Source organism: Rhinolophus sinicus, linkage group LG17 (assembly GCF_036562045.2).
Source record: "Rhinolophus sinicus isolate RSC01 linkage group LG17, ASM3656204v1, whole genome shotgun sequence".
Classification (NCBI taxonomy): domain Eukaryota; kingdom Metazoa; phylum Chordata; class Mammalia; order Chiroptera; family Rhinolophidae; genus Rhinolophus; species Rhinolophus sinicus.
In genome coordinates this window covers 24,019,924-24,040,144 of record NC_133766.1, presented here as the reverse complement: position 1 = coordinate 24,040,144, position 20,221 = coordinate 24,019,924, and the positions used below count along the sequence as shown (strand labels likewise).

Here is a 20,221-nt window from a genome sequence, read left to right as displayed (position 1 = left end):
TTGTCCTGCCCTCTTCATTCTAGTTGCTGACAGAGCCACGTGCCCTGCATCCTTTCAGGATGGGAAAGGCCCCGGTATCCTGTGGTTGGTGCCCTGGAGCCCCACCCCAGGACAGGCAGGACAGGGTCAGGCGGGTTGCGGTTGCGAGGCCTGGAACAGAATGTCCTGCTAACTACCAGGAATATTGGGACACGAGCTCGTTCTCTGCCCTCCATGCCTCCTGTGGAGGCCGAGGGTAGGAGCCCAGCAGAGTTACACTCACGCCCAGGCATGCTTTGCCAACAGCTCCTACTAAGAGTCGAGGAAGAGCAAGAGGCCTGGGGGGTGGAGCCCAGGCAATCCTACTGAATCTCCAAGGCCTAGGGCTGAGCAGGGAGGTAGGGGTGCAGTCAGTCACGTAGCAGTGGAAGGAGTGATGGAATTCCAGGCTTTATGGGGGTGTGCGTCAAGTGCCCCCCAATGCAGCCCCCATCCGCCTTCTCCCCTGGAGAACTGAGGAACGAGGATGCCAGGCCTTAGGGGCACAGGGTGATATGTAGGGGTCCCTGTCCCAGCCATTCCCTGCTCACCACCACCACACCGTCTCCAATGCTGTGACATCAGGGTCCCAGAAGCCTGGAGACAAGCTGCCTGCACAGTGGTTATTCCTGCCCTCAGCTCCAGAGGTGGGGAGGATGGGCACTGCTATGTAGTCCACAGGAAGGCTGCTCCATGACCACCTGGGCCCACAGATGACCCTTGGGAACCTGACCAGCCCAGCCCTGGCACTACCCCTATGCCGGCACACCTTTCCCCATGTCCTCCACTGGCACCCCTAGACTCAGTCTTGCTGCCCATTAGGGCACAGCCACACTGGATCACTGTGACCTTGACGGTGGCTCCAGCTGCCTGTGCCAGGTCAGTTCCTTCCAGTGGTTGCCATGGCACCCTGGTACTTTTGCAGCCAAAAGCCAAACAGCCAGAGTCCACCTGGCAGGCGGCCGCTGATACCCCTAAGGGCACAGGGCAGCTTCTGGGGGACCCTGGAGGCAGCTGCTGCCCAGTCTTGGGAGGGCAACCCTAGTAACCTGGGCTGAGAAGAGCCACAGCTCACTCTGGAGCTCCTGCTCGGCCTTCCCTCTGGCCTTCCGAAAAAATGACAGATTGGTTTCAGAAATCACCCTTGCCTGCTGTCAGGCAGAGCTGCCCCCTCCGCCACCCCCAATACTGAGTCAGAGAGGACCAAGGAAGTACTGAATACTTCCCTTCAGGGTCTCACTGGTTTATCACTTGGGTAAGGTGTAGTTCCTCCAAGCAGCCGCCTCCCAGGGCCAACCGATGCTAGCAAAATGATCAAAGGCAGAGGAACTTGAAGCCACCAGCCTTACCCAGGTCTGTCCTACACCAGGAGCCCAGGTCCAGGTCTGGTAAGCCAGGTGCACGGAGCGCATGGTGGAAAGTGTGCAACCCAAGGGGACCCCAGAGAAGGAGCTGGAACACCCCCCCACACACACACACACACAGGCTTACTAATCACACCCTCCAGGTCAAAGCCCCACCAGCTGTACTCAAGAGTGGTCCAAAAATGGCCATTTTAATGCAGAAAATCAAGATAATTTACAAATGAATCACCTTGTGGGCCCAGCAGAAGGCCCTAGGGGCTGTGAGAGCAAAAGGAGGTGGAGGCCCTTGCGAGTCAGGGGCAATGAGCTTAGTCAGCACTTTCACGCCAGGCGAGCCCTGGAAGTCCCTGGCCCCTGCCCCTTGACTCCCACTAGTCATTCCCAAGTGGGGAGACCCTGGGTCAACTTCAGGACAGAAGATGGACATGAAGAGATAGATCCTTGGAAGTGAGGGCCTGGAGGGCAGGGGGAGGAACAAAGCGGGCGATGGCTGTCCCCTCTGTCAAGCCACAGCATGAAACAGCTGGGCTCTGGAGGTCCAGCCATCACCACTCCCTTACCTTCCCTCCCAGCAGGCTGCAGAGGGAATGACAAGCACAGCAGAGGTCACAGGAGGGGAGCAGGAGTCCTCACTGAGGTTTGGGAAGGGACTATTTGATTGGATCTGGGTTGGAGAAAGGGAGGGATGTCACATGAGGCAGTTGTTCGGGAGCTGTCAAACCCAATTCTAGACCAACCCTCCCCTGCCCCCCCCCCCCCCCAAGATATGTACATCCATCTGTCAGAGTTGGCATGATGCTGGTTTGGGCTCAGCACCTCCCACATGGGGCCTTGTAGGGAGATGGGCTGGAGGCTCAGGGCACTGGAGGTAGAAAGGAGCCCTCCCAACCTTCCCCCCTCCCCAAACCAGGAAGGTCAAAGACACATCTAAGGCAGCCCAGATTCCGCCTGGCCTGGGGCTGGGAACACTAGGCTTCCCAGGGATGGTTGTGGTCTGGGCCTTGGCTGGCTGCAGGCACTTCCCCCAAGTCAGGTAAAGGGGACCCCCCGCGCTGGGTCCATCAGCCCCTCCAAACAAGAGAATGTGGTCACAGCGGCACCCACTGGGGGCTGGTGGCAGGGGTGGAGTCTTCTCCATGGACACACCTGTCCCCTCTCCCACCTTGTCCAAGGGTATGGACTCCAGAGCACAACTGAGCCATGGAGAACCAGCCTGCCAGGCAGATGGGGAGGGGAGGGATGGGGAAGCTGGTCACTTTGGCATCTCCAAGGCCGACACTTGAGGCTTCACCTTGAAGTACTGGTTGAATCGGATCACCGCGTACCTGCCAGAAGACAGGGAAGAGAGCGGGGGTCAAAAGGGAAGGAGGCGGGCCCTGCTGCGGGACCCTCACTATGAGCCAAGGTCCTCAACAGCTCAGCCCATTGAGGTCCAGGCAGACCAATTCCAGCCCAGGCTGATTTTTTTAACTTCAGCTATAATTTTATTTTTCTTCTTAGATCAGACAGGAGCAACCCTTCCCTAAACAAGGTCAGTTTTTGATTTTTTACAGCTCAGTAATGTTAAGTACATTCATATTGTTGGGCAACAGGTCTCTAGGACTTTTTCATTTTGCAAAACTGAAACTCTGTACCCCTTAAACAGCAACTCAAATTTCCCCCTCCCCCAGTCCCTGGCAGCCACCATTCTATTTTCTATTTCTATGAGGTTGACTAATTTAATTACCTCATATAAGTGGAATCATACAGTATTTGTCTATTTATACCTGGCTTATTTCACTTAGCACAATGTTTTCTCAAGGTTCATCCATATTGTGCATGTGACGTGACTTCCTTTCTAAGGCTAAATAATACCGTTTTGTATGAATTGAGCACGTTTTGTTTACCCGTTCATCCCTCGATGGACACCTGGGCTGCTTCCACCTCTTGGCTGCTATGAACAGGGGTGTGCACACATCTCTTTGAGACCCTGCTTTCAATTCTTTTGGCTATATACCCACAAGTGGAATTACCGGAACATGAGGCAACTCTAGTTTTAATTTTTTAAGGAAGTACAGTATTGCTTCCCATAGCAGCTGCACCATTCTACATTCTCAAGGGCACTGCACAACGGTTCCAGTTTCTCTACGTCCTTTCCAATCCTTGTTATTTTCAGTCTACATGACAGCAGTCATCCCAATGGGTGTGAGGCAGCAGCTCACTGTGCATTTGACCTGCATTTCTCTAATAGTTGTGAACAGTTTGAAGCCAGGGTAGTGATTCCTCTTTGGCTGACAGTGGATGGGATAATGGGCAAGGAGACTGGACCAGAATGGAAGACAAAGTGATTCCTGGCCCTTAGAGACATATGTACCTCATATGACAGGGCCCCCCGAGGAGTGGATATTCAAGTACAGTGTGAGTACAACCCATAGTGCATCACTAGGGGCCACTGTAGGGGGAGTTGGGTCTGACACCCCACACAGTAAGCACTAACTGACCTCAGTGAGTCACTTCCACTCTCTGGAATGCTGTCCCCTCTGCTATAAAACGAGGGCTGCTCTGGGCTCCCAGGCCTCCCCTGGAGTAGTGACCCCACTGAGCATGGGCCGGCTGGTATCAGGATGAGTTGGCAGAGGACTGGACTCTGGATGTTCTATTTGGGTTGTCCTTTGCCCCTACACCCGCGGCTCAAGGCTCTTCCTTTCCCCACCCACACCACCCCCAACGTGTCCCCTGTGCTCACCTGAGGAAATCAAAGTCAATGGTGGAGAACTGGTTCTGGATGAGGGCCCAGAGTGCCCAGAAAAAATGAGATGCCTAGAAACAGAGCAGAGAGGGTTAGCACGGTGAACTCCCAAGCCTGTCGTGGACCCCATGTAGCCAGAGGGACACAGTCACTCTGGAAAACACAGAAGTAAGATGCTGGCAGAGACAAGCATTTGGGGGCTGCTCTCCCTCCAGAAAAGGGAAAGCAGAGTCGGTTCTACCCGCCCTGGAAGGGCACCAGCTGGATGGTGCTTCTCGGGCTTTCAGTTTGTTCCCCAGCTCGAGCAGAGCTCAGCCCCTGGCTTGTCCCATACCAGGCCATCTCCTTGTCTTCACGGCCAACGTGCTCAAGATGAGAGGAGCCCCTAAGCCAAAGCTCAGGCCCAGTGCAGGGGCTGGTACCTCAGTCGTGTCCTGGCCACACGGCCATCAGAAGGCTGGTCTGCTGGAAGACCCCCAAACTGACCTTTCCATCTCTTCTATCAGGAGGTGGGGTCAGGTTGGCAAATGAGTGTAGATGGGGTAATAAGAAGCCCGAGTGTGCGCCCTAAGCACACAACTGCTCTCCCCATAGCCAGAGGTGCCCGTGGGGCCCAGGTCACTGCAGGCTCAAGAAGCAAGAGAGCCATGCTTCCTGCTGCCCCCGAACAAACAGCAGTGATAACAATACTTTCCCAGGCTGGGGTCCCCCACCCCAAGTCCTGCTTGCTCTGCGGCAGGCAATGTAGTACCTCTCTCCACTTCCCTTTTCAGGACTTAAAGGCAGGCATAGATCAATTAGCAAGTACAAAGGATCACTAAAAGATTACCAAGAGGTAGGCAGGGTGGAACAGGTAAGAGGAAGAACCCAAAGGAGAATCAGCCTTGTGCGAATGAAAACAGAACAGGCAACTTAAAATCCCAAGTAAGCAAGGTTTTACTTAAGCTCTACGATGAATAGTGACACTCAGGACAGCGGCCTTGTCTTCTTGCTTATGCAGGGGCGACATTAGTAAGACCAGTTGGGAATCCCCTGGGCACACACCAGTGGAGACCTGGCACGAACCATGTGCCTTGGATAAGTGACACTGAAAATCAAGAACTGACAGCACAGGAATTGGAGCAGGAAGAGCCTGATGGGAAAGGCTTACCAAGAGTTGAGTCAGCAGAGGAAGCTTACCAGGAGGCTTAGAGCTGCCGTTCTCTATCTCCCCCAAAGGCTAAAAAACAGTGAGGGAATGCATTTAACTGCAGCATGAAAGGCTATGGTTAGACACCAGAAAGAATTGCTTGTCCAGATGACAGAACTCAGATTAGGAAGCTGGGACCTTTCCTGAAAGTAGCAGTTCTCTAGGAAGGAGAGAATCTAGACTTGATGGGGTAAGGGGAGCAGGGCATCTTAGCATTATGGGGACGCCCTCCAGGGTGGGAAACAGGAACACATGGCCTCACATCCGACCTGGGCTCTGCTTCATCGTCCACCAGGCTGGGAACGCGCACTGGGATGTGTCCAGAGTCCCTCCTCCTGGCCCCTCCTTCCCCTGCCGCTTCCCAGTCACAAGCACTCACCAGGGCAAACTTGTTGACTTGCACGTAGAGCCTCTCCACCTCCCTGGAGGTCACAGCCATCCCCTTTTGTGCTTGCAGGTAGTAGCGCAGCCACTGCAGCTGTGTCTCCTGTGCAGGGTACTGGCAGTAATCGACTTCATTTACACCTGATGGGGAGGCAGCCCCACAGAAGACGCTGGGAGATGGCCCACCTGGGGACTTCCTCCAGCTCAGGTGTTCCCTGCTCCCCTGGAAACCTCCATCTGCTCTGCCCTGTGGGCTGTGCCTAGGAATTCAGCTCGTCAGACCATCTAACTTATCTGGGGCACTACTTAGCTGGGGCACTACTTTCAGTGGGGCAGAGGGCAGACTGGTTGAGGGGCAAGAGACAGTCCTGGAAGTGATGAGCACTCCCTAGGGCAGCACCACTGTTTCTCCTGTGCCCTATATAAAACTATGTCACACAGGAGGCGCTTGGTGATAGCGCTGAATCAGCGCCTAGCTGTCTTAGGTCCAATGCTAATCTCCAGTTAATCTCAGACAAGTCCTTTCCTCTCACTGGCACAAACCTCTTCACTGATACAACGAAGCAGCTGGACTTGATGTGTGTCTTAAACACTACTGCCTGGACTGCTTCCTGTCTTCAACACTGCTTCCGGTGTCGAGCTGGCTACTTAATGACACCGCCTGCAGAGCTTGGTAACAACACAGATTCCCAAGTACCCCCCCTCCTGGTCCAAGTCTCCAGATGATTGGGAAACATAGCAAACCTTGGAACCCCTGGACCAGATGGCCTCAATCCCTTCTAGTCCCTCCCTCCCTCGAGTCCTCAAGCGACCAGCCCAACAGGAACGAGCCACATCCTGGGCTCAGTGGCAGATGCCTTGGCTTCAGAGCTCGTACGCAAAGTAGCAGTTTATTTAAATGGAACCAGGACGGGACCATCTTCCCCAGTCTCTTCCTCCCTCTTCCTTCCTCCCTTTCCTTCTCAAGCGTTCCTTATATTTCTAGAGAAATACACAATCTCCTAGCTCCCCAAGAGTACGGCTGGAAAGAATCTCCTTGTGTAGATGTAGAAACTAAGGCCCAGAGAGACGAAATTTGCTCAAGGTCATACAGCCAGTTAGAGGCGGGTGCAGGCTTAGAACTCATCTCCCGCTCCCAAGAACCCAGGAGGTCGCTCTCCCTAGGTCCCAATCTCCTTCCCTGCCCTCCTATTTCTGTCATGCTCACTTCTTTCTTCTTCACTCTCAACTTGGGAGCAGGATGCAATCTGCCCCTTTGGAGAAATTCCAGCTTGACTTTGCTCTGTGTTGTGATGAGAAAGACTTAAAAAGCTTAAGAGTCATCCCTTGTAGAAAGGCCAATGTGTCCGGCAACTGAGCACACACAGGCCCAGTTCCCGGCTGGTGCCAGCCTCAGCTCTGTGCTACTCCCCACTGCTCAGCTGTTTGCCCAGCTGGGGTGCCATGGTCCCTCGGGTTCCTAAATGTACCTAGTGGCCATGCCGGGGAGTCATACTACCCTCAGGTACAACCAGCACTTGACAGACCTGGTCACCTGGAGTTCCAGAAGAGACAGGACTGGGCTGGCGCTACGGCTGCCTCTCCTGTCCTAAGCCTCAGGGGCTGAGCACCTCACACAGCCATTCTGGGGATGTCCCTCCAACCCGTGTCTAGAGGCTAGGTTCTTCAGTACCATCTAATTGTTTTTAACAAGCAAGCCCTCCAGCCAGCAAAACCTGGCCTGATTCCTTTACACAGATGATTCTATTATACACCCACGCCTTCATAGAGCTCTCACCCGCTCCTAGGAAACACCGCCTCATTCTACCTCTTCCAGCCCTGCCCGTCTCCTGAACTCAGGAAAGCTTCGCTTCCTACCACCAGCAGCAAATAACAACATACGCTGAGTACGTGCTGTCCTGTGTGTCTCAGATCAAAACCAGGAAGGAGGTACTATTGTCATCTCCACTTTACAGAAGCACAGAGAAACCCAAGGCTCAGACGCTAGTGAGCAACAAAGCCAGGGTCTGAAGGAGTCAAGTTGCACCGTATACAATTTGACCTAGTTCCACGTACATTACACTCATAGGCCACCAGGCAAAGAGCTATTTGCAGCTTATTCTTCTCCTTGTCTGCATGCTGGACGCTTATTTACAATTGTGCAGGTCGTACTGGGTCTAAAGGAGCTTGAACAAGAGAACAAGTGGCAGCTGAGGTTGTCCTGTGCTGGTCCCGCTGCCATGGGCTGCGTGGACTCAGAGGAAGGGGTCTTCTTCTAACTCACAAGCCAAGCCGAGGTGTCCGCAAGGATCCTCCAGCGGGCACGTTTTCCTAATTGTACCAAACTGCCACATGAGCTAGCAGGGTGTGCTGTGTAGGTGGGCCCTCCTCCCCCAGGAGAGCTGGTGCTCTCTCAAGGCAGGTTGTGTCTTTCCCCCTCGAGCTGGGATGCTTCGGAGGACAGGGGCTGTCTAGCCTCCTCCCTCCCTCCCCCAAGTAACGAACCCCCTTTCATCCTCCCCCTGGACCTGGCCATCCATCCTAAGGAGGGTACCTTGGACACGGGCCAAATAGCAATGCCCTTCTCACCTGCAAACTCATTGAAATGGTTGCCAATGTCAAAAGCTTGGTAGTTGTAGCCAGCATATTCATAGTCAATGAACCGTACGTGACCTATGAGATAGAGGAGAGCAATGAGGGTTGGCCCCAGGAGATCTGGACATAGGGCTTGGTCAAGCTTCCAAAGACCTCCAGAATGCACCCACTGCCTCTCACTGGCCTCTGCAGCAACCTGGCCTTACCCAACGTCCTCAGTGGCAATCTTCTCAGCTGCTTCCTCCTGTCTGTCAATTTTTCCACTGCCTTCCCCCAGCTCCAGCTGTCCCTCTCACATAGCTAGATCCTCAGACTCTCCCCACATAAAGACATCTGTCCTCAGTATGGTTAAGGACCATAATAAAGCTAAGTGGATGAAGCTCCCGTCAGGACCACGGAAGGTCTTCCCTTTAGGAAGGTGTGGGGCAGCCGAGATGTCCTCAGAAACCAAAGGCGTCGTCAGGGGGAATAGCTCAGGTGCCCTAACGTTGAAGACCCCCACAAACCAGGATTTTTCCTTGGCACAGATTATTCTAAGTGGGAATGTGTTTCCTTTTCCATTTATCTTCTTACAAATTAAGACCTAAGCCAAAGGTCCCCTTTTGCTTGTGCAAGTACCAGCCTGAGGAACAGAACTCTGCTGGCCAGCCAGAGCCAAAGAAGCCGTACCTTTGGTGCTGTCATAGATGATATTCTTGCAGAGCAGGTCATTGTGACAAAACACCACAGGGGAGTCCAACTGGGACAGATGCTCCTTCAGCCAGGCCAGCTCGCGTTCCAACACCTCTATCTCAGGGACATCTGCAGAAAGGCTGGACAGTGGCGAGAAAGGTGGGCGGTGGAGGGAGGGCTGGTGGTAGACAGGCGGGTGCTTGGTCTCAAAAACCCTGAGCCCCCTCACTACATCTTCCCGCAGAGGAAGGACCTTGGACAAATGGCCGACCTTTCAGACCCTCACTTTTGTTATCTGTAAAACGGTACTAAGACTTCTTGTCCTCATGTCCTATGGTTACTGTAAGAAGCTGATTAAAACATTGGCTTAGGGCCGGCCCGGTGGCTCAGGCGGTTAGAGCTCCATGCTCCTAACTCCAAAGGCTGCCGGTTCGATTCCCACATGGGCCAGTGGGCTCTCAACCACAAGGTTGCCGGTTCAATTCCTCGAGTCCTGCAAGGGATGGTGGGCTCCGCCCCCTGCAACTAGAAAACGCCAACTGGATCTGGAGCTGAGCTGCGCCCTCCACAACTAAGACTGAAAGGACAACTTGAAGCTGAATGGCACCCTCCACAACTAAGATTGAAAAGATAACAACTTGACTTGGAAAAAAGTTCTGGAAGTACACACTGTTCCCCAATAAAGTCTTGTTCCCCTTCCCCAATAAAATCTCTAAAAAAAACCCAAAAAAAACATTGGCTTAAAAGCATTTTGCAAAGCACCCAAATCCCTGACTGAATGCTATCCCTGCTACTTCGTGAAAGGGACAGGAAGGTAAGGAAGGTGGCAGGAGAGGACAGAGGAGGTGAAAAAGAGTGTCCAAACTCACCCATCCCAGATTAAGAGAACAAGGGCAGCAGGGCAGAGATGCAGACAGACCTGCCCTCAGGATGTAGGAGAAACTCCTAGGGGAAGGGGTCGCTCTCTAAAACAACTCTCCCCTCAGAGTTCCTCAAGCGAAAGGATCATAGTGCACCAGGGAAGGGCTGAAGTGCTGGTGTCTCTGGAGGAGGTAGCAGTATGTCCCGGTGTCTCCCTCACGTGGTAGCAGCAGGTGTCACATAGAGATCATACAGCCTAACTTATCGCACAGACAGGCCCACATAAGAAAGGAAAACAAGTTGCTTGCTTGGGTTCACTCCTACCTACAAGGCCAAAGGGATTAGGGCCTTTCAGTGGAAAAGCACTTGCTGTGTAGCTCCCACATGTCCTTGAACGAGGATTTGTACCAGACCCATGCCACACTGGGCATGGACAACTGGAGGGCAGGAACAAACGTGCATGGAGGCCATTCTGCCCCCACCCCATCCACGGCACACACACGCCTCACTGCTGAAATACATGTTGAGGAATGAATGAATGGGCCCATCAGAGACCATGGAGAAACTGACGAGGGTACACTGTACTCAGAAGCTCTGAACTTTGGTCCCCAGGAAGCTCACAGGTCTGTGTACATTGAAAAGCCAAGTAGTTAGCAGAATCCTTAAAAACCTGGATCCACCAATGGGAGGAGAGGAGGGGGCTAGGGTTTTATCTCCACTCACGTGTGTCCCGTTTGCTCTCCTGTCCAGGGCAGCAACAGTACGGGCGGGGGAATGAGAATGAGATAGGGCCTCCTAAGGCTCCCAGGGGACAGCCCTGCTGCCCCCGCACCCAGGCCAGAGCCAGAACACATGGAAGGGTATTCAGCAACTAAGGAGTCTCCATGTGTCCCCAGAAAAGGATGAGCAGCAGGCTCCCTCCCAGGCTTGAGAAGGTCAAAGCTAAAGAGGATCTTAGGTCTCCAGTCCAATCTCACAGCGAAACTGAGGCCCAAGGTAGGGCAGTCTTCCTTCCAGCCTCCAGATGTCTCTTGCTCAGCTGGACCCTCTATTTCCTCACTAAAAAAAGTAGTCTTCAACTGGTCCAAGGATCCAAAATCAAGCCGCGCCTCTGAACTGTAAGGGCCCCAGTGCCCCCCAGAGGCTCTGACAGGCCACTCTGAGTCTGAGCATCTGTCAGGGGCTGATCCAGGCCGGGGTCCCACCCCCTGTCCCCATCCCATCCTCACTGGAGTTAATCTGTATCCATTGGGCTGCATAGAATTTGTTTCCCTCTTAACTCTTCTTAAGAAGCTACCTTTTCTTTTAAGATCCTTTTTTCCCCCTTGGACTGAGACCATCCAAAGATCATAATGAGGAGGTGTTGGTTTGCCTGGGTCTCAGCCTGAAAATCATGGTTTTGACATTCAAGGTGTCTGCTGCCCAGGCCCCGACATCTGTCTGACCTTCACACCACTCACGCCAAGGCCACACAGATGGTCACTGTGGGAACAAGCCCAGCCTTCTACTTCCTCCCCCGAGCACCTGAAACATCGCCAGCGTGGCTTCCTTCAGCCGACACCAGCGCACTCTCAAGGCTATGGGCCTGGCAGAACAGTCATCCCCACCGCATCTCAGAAACCTTCACATCCCAGGCAGGGCTGCTCCTCTGCCCCTCGAGGCCGCAGGAAGGGGGTGAAGCGGCTTGGCGTTCCTCCTGAAGAAGGGACTGATGGCTGGCAAGTGTCCACTCAGCTCTCAGGATCGGGGCAGGGGCAAGGGGGGCTTTCTAAGTGTTCAAACTTGCATCACCTTTGCCCTCACACCACTCAGCCCATCTGAGTCTCCTCTTGAAGCCCCCAAAGCCATAACCAACCCCACATCCTCCTGGCCCCCCTGGACACTTCCATGCCCACCCCAACACCACGGCTGCCATATCTGCTTCCACAAGGTCTCTGACTCATTCCCCTACACTCCACCCCAACCCCATGAAGCTGCCCAGGGCAGTGTTTCTCCAAATGTGGTTCCTTGATCCCTGGCCTCAGAATCACCAGGGGAGCCTGTGAAATGCAGACTCCTAGGATCCAACTTGAGACAACCCGTCACTCTCCAGGGTCAGACGGGGAACCTGCACTTAGCAAGCACCCAGGGAATTTCATGATCAAATTTAGGGAAACCCAGTGCTACATGATGCCCATTCAATGCCAGTACTCCCCCAGCTGGTCTCCCTACTTCGAATCCCCCCTTTCCCTAACTCCTACCCAAGTCATCCTTCACAAAGCTGGAAAGCTGTCTTCCTCCACCATAGTCCTGGTCAGATTCCGTGTTTCCCCGAAAATAAGACCTAGCCGGACAATCAGCTCTAATGCATCTTTTGGAGCAAAAATTAATTTAAGACCTGGTCTTATTTTACTATAATACAAGACCGGGACTTATGTAATATAAGACCAGGTCTTATATTAAATTTTGCTCCAAAAGACGCACTAGAGCTGATTGTCCAGCTAGGTCTTATTTTTGGGGAAACACAGTTACTGACCTGAGTCCTGGGCCCAAACACCTTCACAAAGAGTGAATGACCTCCCACTGCTGCTGAATTGAATCTTCGCTCCTGGCACTGAAAGCCCCTCACAGTCTAGCTCCAACTCACACGACCTCTGCAGCCCCATCTCAAACGATCCCTCCCAACCTCTCCTAAAAGATCCGCTCCAGCCAACTCCTACCCATCCTCCATGTGCAAGCCGAGCTCACGCCGTCTGCTCCAGCGGGACGGCCCTCCCTTCGCATCTCTGTCAAGAAGACTTTGCTTGCTTCTCCCACCCTGTATGTACTACACACCCTGCCTTCTCCTACAGCTCTGCTTGTGCAGGTCCTGTTTACCTAGAGGGCTCCTAAGCAGCGGTAGGAAGGGCCACTGTCATCTCGGTTTCTTATTGTTTTAAATCCCAATCAATCAATGTTTGTAAAATGAAGGATGGACTAAGTCAGGGTTCTTAGGTAAGTTATTAGGCAGGGTTATTATGGAATTCAAGTACTTCATCTCATCTCGGTGATTGCTCTGGGTCAGGGTAGGTCATTCAGGACAGGCATCATCCACTAAAGAGGCTCAAAAAAGTGAAGCAATTTGATTTGCCCAAGGTCAAAGGGGTGACAAGTGCAAAGGGAGTTTGCCAGCTCTTCTCCAGGGACCACTCCCCTTCCAACAAGGTCACCCTCTCACACACACACACGCACACACACACACACAAAGGTTACACAGTGACAGCAGAGTCAAAGGAAGCTCAGTGGCAACAGTTATGCTTAAGCATCAAGGCTGGACTCTAGTCCCTGAGCTGCCACTGATAGCAATGACCTTGGACAAGTCCCATCCCCACCCTAGGCCTCAGTTTCTTCATCTGTCAAATGAAAATAGTGGGCTGGGAGATAACAAGTTCTTCTTGGCTCAGACACCAGACGATGCTGCTCTCCTCGTGCTGTCATCGTCCTAAGGGGCAAGGCAGTCCTTGTCACAAAGATAACACTTGACATAGAAGCTCTAAACATGGGCCGTGCTGGGCAAATAGTCCCAAGCAGTGCTTGATAATTCTTAAGTGGGATGGTGCAGATAAAGTCGCTGTGTGTGCGAGAATATGACAGATACACAGTCGGGACAGAATTCATTATTGTCTTGTTCTCTTTGAGGAGAGAAAGAGATACCCTGCCCCCACATGTGTACCCCACTCCCATCTGGAACAAGGGTGACGTTCAAGCCTTTTTTGGAGGGGGCCGGGTGACACCACTCTTTCCACCTTGCCCCCACTGTTTTCTCAGTACTCAAGGGTATGCCTGAAGGGTCAGGTATCTGAAGGCTAGAAGGACTCTCAGGCGGCCGGCCAGAGCGTAAGGGAAGGTTCTGGGAACCCTGTCTTAGCTGGGAAAAGGTGATGTCAGGGTGGATGAAAAGACCAGAGAGGAAACAAGGTGGGGGACAGGGTCTCTAGGGACACATGGGGACGAGAAGTGTCCAGGCAAGTAGCAGGAGGCTTGATGTCCCAAAGGCTTGTCAGCGGACGAGCAGACTCCTTCAGACTGACTCTAACTCAGCCTTACCCCATTCTCAGAGGTCTGGGCCCTCCCTTCGCACTGCTGAGAAGGCCGCTCAGGTAGAAAGGGCAGCGGGCTGGGTACAGAAGCCCTGCTATGACTAGACCCTGACTGGGCAGAGCTTAGTCTCGGAGCCTCATTATCCTGTAAGTAAAATGGGGAGATACTGTCCCAAACCCTAGACCCTGCCACAACCAGAAGGCTCACGGAGAAATAGCACATAGGTCTAAAATAGTGCATCCAAGTTCCTCAGAGTTACTCAGCTGGCCGACTCTGCTTGGAGACAGAGGCTCAGCGATCAGGACTGACACCCCCAAACCTCCTGTGGGGTGCGATGAGAAAAAGAATGGGGAAGGGGGTCACATTAAGGTGGTCGCGACAGTGGCAGCCTTGAATCCTCCCAGATCTCTGTACCTGGGGTTGAGCTCGCTCTTCACAAGGGTGAAATAACTGTGCATCTTGTGCCAGAGAGTAGGCTTGGGCAGGCTGCCGTTCGCATGGATAGTGTGAATCTTTGCCATTTCTAAGGCGATTAGCCTACAGCAGAAAAGAGAAAGGGTACAATATCAAGTGGGGGGTCAGCCCCTCCTGACCTACAGTGTCTATGAGGGAGCTAGCCAGAGGGTTGAGTGTGGGACTGTTACAAATCTTTTAAGAGCTCTCCATCTCAGCAGAAGGCATGAAAACAAGATAAGGCCTCTAGCCCAGCAGCTCCCTTTCCAGAATCAGAGCTGGGGCTGCTTCAGTCAGCAGAAGGGCAAGCAGTGGGCTGTTGACCACAGGTCAATGACCCAGGTCGTGTACCCACAGCAACGTGAGGACAGACAGGGTCACTTGGGGGTGGGGGTGGTACCTTTCCTCCCCCCTTGGACTCTGACCCATGCCCTCATGGGGAGGTGAACACCGGGCACCAAGGGATCAGGGGGTGGTGATGCCAGGCACCGAAGTAATGCCTGTCTCTTATCAGCCTGACCAAGGTGGGGAGGGAAGCAGGCAGCCCCGGGGCAGCCCCTTCCTCTGCAGCAGGGAGTTGATGCTGGCGGCTGGGTGCCAAGGACGCAAAACAAACCAGCATTCTATTTTCAAGTTCTCCTGTGGACATTATCCAAGGTCCCAGGAGAGAAGGAGGGGCGATGGAGAGAGGAAAAAGCAGTACTGGGGAAGGTTGCTGGGACAGGGCGCGGGGGGAGGGGGGTGTAGATGGAGGACTGACCAGTCAGAAAGGGAGGGCCTTGATAAGGACCCCAGCGTCTGAGGCCCTGTGTCCCAGCTGGGCTCCCCCAGGCCTCTGCCAGCTCTCCCTTCTAGAGCCCCATCCCCCACCCATTGCCAAGCCTCCAACATTCAAGCTTCCCTGCCTCTGCCTGTTTGTTGCTCGAATAATAATCACTGGGAAAGGCAAGGGATTGGCTGTTTGAAACCCTGTTACCCAGCAGTTCCAGGGACAACCCCTCCCCTCGCCAGGTCCCAACAGGATAACAGGGCAGACTAGGGGCTCCTATGGAAGCCTCCAGGGCTCCCACCTCCTAAAGGGTAGAGGGGGCAGAGGGCATGGCAGCAACCAAATGGGTCAGAGTTCAGCTGTTCTTTCAGAGGTCAGAGGCCCAGGGGTAAGAGAGAGCCTGCTGGGGTTCGGGCAAGGCTGGGGAAACAGACCTAAGAACCAGGCCTTCCTTTCCCAAAGGAAGATTCCCAATAGAACATGAACAGAACATTTCCCTGAATATCAGTAAGGCTGTTGTCTGGAATAGCAATGAAAGTAACCTCAAAACTCAGCATTTTTATGCTGCAAAGCCTCAACCGGCAGAGGTTGAAAGGTGGGGGTCAGGGCAACATGAGGCGGCGGCTCCCAGAGGCCTTCCTTGGCCTTTCCCTCAGAGACCCACCTTCACCCAAGAAACACAATGGTCTAGCCTGGGAAAAGTATCAAGGAAGGGCTACCTCTTACACTTTGCCCACTTTCTGGCTCTCCCCCAAATGTGAAGTTCTCATTCTCCAACCTAAATCCACCTTCAATCTTCCTGACAACGGTAATTGTTTTCATGAGAGGATGAGTGACAGCATCAGATTCATAGGGCTGGTGAAAACTGGGAGTGGTGAGGACCTACCAATATTTGAGCTTATTTGCACAAGAGCAGGGAGGAGTCGGTGGGGGAAGCCAGGACAGGATTCCCCAGCCCCCCACCCTGCTCTGACCTCCCCTCTCCAGGCTGGGAGCATGTGGAGCTGCTTAGCTGGATCCTGAGAAGCCCCTCCCATGGGTTTATATATCCCCACCCAAGATACACACACACACCCAACTACAACAACCAACTCAACACTAATATCCTGGGGCCTCACTAGCTCCAGAGGCAGTGCTCATGAGCTTGGGGTGGGGGTGAAGTTCTCAGATTCCCTCCTTTTAAGTTCCTAGAGGGCTAGCCAGAGGTTCCCTGCAAATAGGGCCAGGTGCATTAACTTGGAGTTAACTGGGTAGCAAGTGAGGGAGCAAAGAAGCTTCTTGGTCTCCTCCCTAGGTGGGCCTTGTTGTTGCCCCTCAGAATTTGGAAGGCTCCTTCCCAGTACATGGGACAGGACAGAGCACAAGGTTCCTGGGCAGACCTTGTACCACTGTCCCTGGCATCAGAAGTAAACCTCAGCCCACCTGTGACCTCATTCTAGTCTGAGTGCCAGGCACATGGCCACAGCACTGGAAGAAGGACGGTAGAGCCTTCCTGACCACCTGCCCAGCACAGTCAGGGGACAGAGAGAGCACCACGGGCGCTTTGGTTCTCCCCCGTCCAGGCCCCACAGCCTTGACATCAGCAGGGCATGAAGGTTAAGTCCAGTTCATGGGTCCTCTACATCTAGACATTTGACACAAAAGGCTTCCCAGGGGCCATAGTTCTGAGCCTCTGGCTGCCTCGGCAGCTCTCAAACCTGGGTTCCCACTTTGTCAGGGAATCTGGAAGGAGCTCACACTGGGGGAGGGATAGTGTCTCTCTGGGCTGATAAACGCATGCTCACCCTGGATAGAGCCATTCTTGCAGCATGCCTGAGCTCTGGGGTGGGGGTGGGGGAGCAGGAAGCCCTGACCGCTCTGGGGATTTGGCTCAGATTTCATTTCCAAGGCCCCAAGATGTTTCCAGGTCAGACTTGGGGTGGGCTAACATATGGGCCAGGAAGGCAAGTCCTGCTGCATTTAGGGAGCCAAGTCCTCTGGTCAGGTCCCACGTGCACTAAAAGCCTCACCCAAGAACTCATCCTTCTAGCAGGCCCCCCTGAAAATCTACACAAAGCTATAGCCCCTCTTTGCAGAGCGATGCACATGAACACAAACCCAATTATGCAATTTCAGGGAGTTCACAGATCTCATGACTCATTCATGGACTCCACTCTACACCACAGAAGCTGGTGAAGAATTTCAAAGCCTAAGGCCTGAGGGATCAGAGATGAATAGTACACCCTGGGCACCTTCCTCACCTGAAGAGCCGGGGCTCACGGATGTGCTCAGGCCCCAGAGCCATGCCCTGCATGTACTCATAGCAAAGCCCGTTCTGGAAGGTGCAGTAGAGTTTGGGGGCGCAGCCATGTGCTCGCAGCAGCTGGAAGTTCCTGACCTCGTTCTCCCGGTCCACCAGGAGCTCCGTCCGCTCCCCGTACACCCGAACCAGCACACAGTCACGCATGTCTTCCTCCACGTAGCAGGCCACCAGCTTGTTGGTGATACCATCAGTGAAGCGCTAGCATTGGGGAGAGGGCAGTGCAAGGATGTGTGGGGCAGGGGATCTGCTCTTGCCTCAGGGCTGCCCAACTCCAGGATGGGTGTTTGAGCACAAAAACAGAGAGCCCCCAGCCCTTTACCCTTTCTTAGTAAAGAGCTCAGTACTGTTCTAACGCTCACCCTGTTCCCAATGCTAGGGGTAGACTAGAGTTCAAGAAAACAATGGCAGCTTGGGCTCAGCCTAGGCACCCTCACTTCTCCTGGGTCTGTCTCCAACGGGTGGGATTTGGTGGTGGAGTCGTCTGCACACCACTTGGTGGGTAGAAGCCCCCTCCCCCTCCTTTCTCCTCCATCCTGGCCCTGAAAGAAACCTCTATGGACCAGAATGCGGCAGAGGAGGGCCAAGATCACCCAGGACAAGCACACCTCTACCCAACTGCCTCTCACTGCCTGCAGGCAGAGGGCTCTTTGCTGTGCCTCCTGCCCCATCCAGGGTACTGAGGTTGGCACCCATCCCAGGGCTTTGGTGGTCAGAGCTCCCTAGGGCCTCTGAGTTCCATACCAAAAAAGACATTAGACCCTAGGGTGGGAGACCAGGCTCCCAGAGTGTGACAAGGAGGAATGAATCATGGAATTTATAGAGCACAGTGTGACAGAGCTGGAGGGGCCTTAGAGGACATCTGAACTAATTTTAGGTGGGGGAACTGAGGCCCAGGGAGGGAGTTGCAGATACCATGTTAGGCCAGTACTGAAATTAATCTCAAGCCTGCTTGATGCCTCGATACTTTTACACCAAAGTGGGCTTTTTATTTGGAAAATGCTACCCACCCACCCCTCTCCCAAGAGGGGTCTGTCAGCCTCCACACTTGGTCCTGAACCTCACCTTTCCCCTCCCTGAAGGCCCATCAGCACGCAGCCCCTGCCACTCTAGTACAAGCTGCAGGTGCCCCCCTCAGGGCCGATCCTCCACAGGTAGCTCCCAAGAGGATGGGATGGTGGGCAGGTGACGACTCTTTTCAGAGGATGCAGGTCAGGGGGAGTCAGTCTGAGGTTCCTCAGTGGGAGGCTCTGCCCACCTCAGTGTCCCAGTGTGCCCCGCAGGGGATGGGGAGGCGTGTGTGCGTGTGTGTGTGTGTGTGTGTGCGCGCGCGTGTGTGTGTGTGTGGCGGGGGAAGGGGGGGCTGTGGTCGTGGTAGTGCTGAGCCAGAGCCAGGGCGATAGGGCTGGCCGGAATTCTGGGACCCGCAGGAGCCGCTCAGAGGCTGGAGGTTTTGCTCCCACCACGGGGTAAGAAGGGGCAGCAACGTGTTTGTGAGTGTGGGGGATTTCCTGAAAAGTTCCTGCCGCCGCGGGTATCAGAGCCGCTGGGTACACGCCGGTGGGCTGCGAGGGGCAGCAGCGCGCCGAGACAGGGAGTGGGGTGGGCCCGCAAGCGCAGCACGCTGACAGTGGGCAGGTGGACCTCTGGGGTGCCAGCCCGCGAGCCTGAGACGAGGCGTGTGTTGAGGGCGCGGAGGTGGATGGATCAGGAAACACACACAAACCCCCATCCCAATCTTCCTACGCAGCAGCCGCGCCCCCTGGGGCCGAGGCCCGGAAGGATGCGCGGACAAACGTCCCCGCACGCCCGCTCGGCTACCTTGGTCTGAACTTGCTCGGGCTTCCAATGCGGCCTCAGCTCCTGGATGAGGCGCAGGGCGCCGGGCAGGATGTCGTCCTGGTGCACAGAGATGTCGAAGTACGGGACGGCAGCGGCCCGCAGGGGGCCTGGCGGCTCCCGGCAGCCGGCGCCAGCGGCCGCACTCTCCTCCATGCTCCATGAGCACTGCCGGCCAGGCGTCGGCCTCCTCAGGTAAAAGGTCGAGCGCGGCACGGGAGCCGAAGGGGGTGCAGCCATCCCCAGCGGCCGCCCCCTCGGAGCCGCCGCGCGCACACTAGCCCCGGCGGGGGGGGCCGGCGCGGGGGACGGCGTGGTGGGGGAGGGGCCGGGGGCAGGCCATGACTCGGGAGCCCCTGCCCGCCTCGCTCGCAGCCTCGCAGCCCACCGCCCCAAGCCGACCCGGGGACGCCGGGGCCGGCCGCGATTGTGACATCACGGGCGCAGGCCGCGGAGCGGGGGCCGTGGGAACGCCCCCTTCCGCCCTCGCCAGCCCCGGCCCGCGGAGAGCGTTGCCTTCTACCCTCGGCTGCTGCGGGCGTCGCTACCTGATGCGTGGGGCGGGTGACGCCCCCGGGGAGGCCGCAGAGCGGGGGTGGGGCCGGGGCCGTGACGCAAGGGCGGGGGCGAGGCCGGGGCCTTGAGGAGAGGGTGGGGGCGGGGCCGTGACAAGAGGGCGGGGCCTGGGAGAGGCAAGGGGCGCCTCTACCCCCACCCCAGCTGGGGTTCGCTGGCTCCCCCACTTCTGAGAGAGCGAGGTGGCTTCCTCCCTCCCACCTTGGCTAGAGCCTCTCTGCCTCTGACAGTGCCCAGAGAGGGTTCTTTCTGAGCCCCCACTCTTGGATCCCGCTACTTCCAAGAGGTCAGCTTGGGCGGCCCACCTGTGTCCAGCTCCCTGCCTCCAGTCCCTGGACTCCTGCAAAAGGCTCTGTGGCCCCTGCAGGGAAGCCCCCAGCAAAATCCCCGTACACACGCACAGACACACATTAACGATGGAGAAGGAACATTGGGT

The 20,221-nt window shown here is 55.0% G+C and overlaps 1 protein-coding gene across 3 annotated transcripts; it reads right to left on the bottom strand.

The window, feature by feature from the left end:
* Nucleotides 1-1,557: 1,557 nt before the first annotated feature.
* Nucleotides 1,558-19,779, bottom strand: ETNK2 (ethanolamine kinase 2). Of its 3 annotated transcripts, XM_019711403.2 has the most exons (8): nt 19,192-19,779; nt 17,312-17,571; nt 14,264-14,386; nt 8,927-9,069; nt 8,252-8,335; nt 5,679-5,824; nt 4,108-4,181; nt 1,558-2,707 (listed from the first exon to the last, which is right to left on the bottom strand). In XM_019711403.2, the coding sequence occupies exons 1-8, from the start codon at nt 19,447-19,449 to the stop codon at nt 2,635-2,637; spliced, it is 1,161 nt and encodes a 386-aa protein (XP_019566962.1). In that variant the 5' UTR covers nt 19,450-19,779; the 3' UTR covers nt 1,558-2,634. The 3 variants fall into 3 exon arrangements, with proteins under 3 accessions (XP_019566962.1, XP_019566963.1, XP_074178379.1); XM_019711404.2 differs by lacking the exon at nt 14,264-14,386 and having other exon boundaries at nt 19,192-19,744; XM_074322278.1 differs by lacking the exon at nt 17,312-17,571 and having other exon boundaries at nt 19,192-19,332.
* Nucleotides 19,780-20,221: the final 442 nt, after the last annotated feature.

Excerpts from the sequence above, each read along its gene's own strand:
- ETNK2 (XM_019711403.2), bottom strand. The coding sequence starts at position 19,449 with ATGGCTGCACCCCCTTCGGCTCCCGTGCCGCGCTCGACCTTTTACCTG. Across the intron at positions 14,387-17,311 it reads CGTGAGCCCCGGCTCTTCAG|GCTAATCGCCTTAGAAATGG; the intron begins GTGAGGAAGGTG and ends TTTCTGCTGTAG. Across the intron at positions 8,336-8,926 it reads CATCTATGACAGCACCAAAG|GTCACGTACGGTTCATTGAC; the intron begins GTACGGCTTCTT and ends TCTATCTCATAG.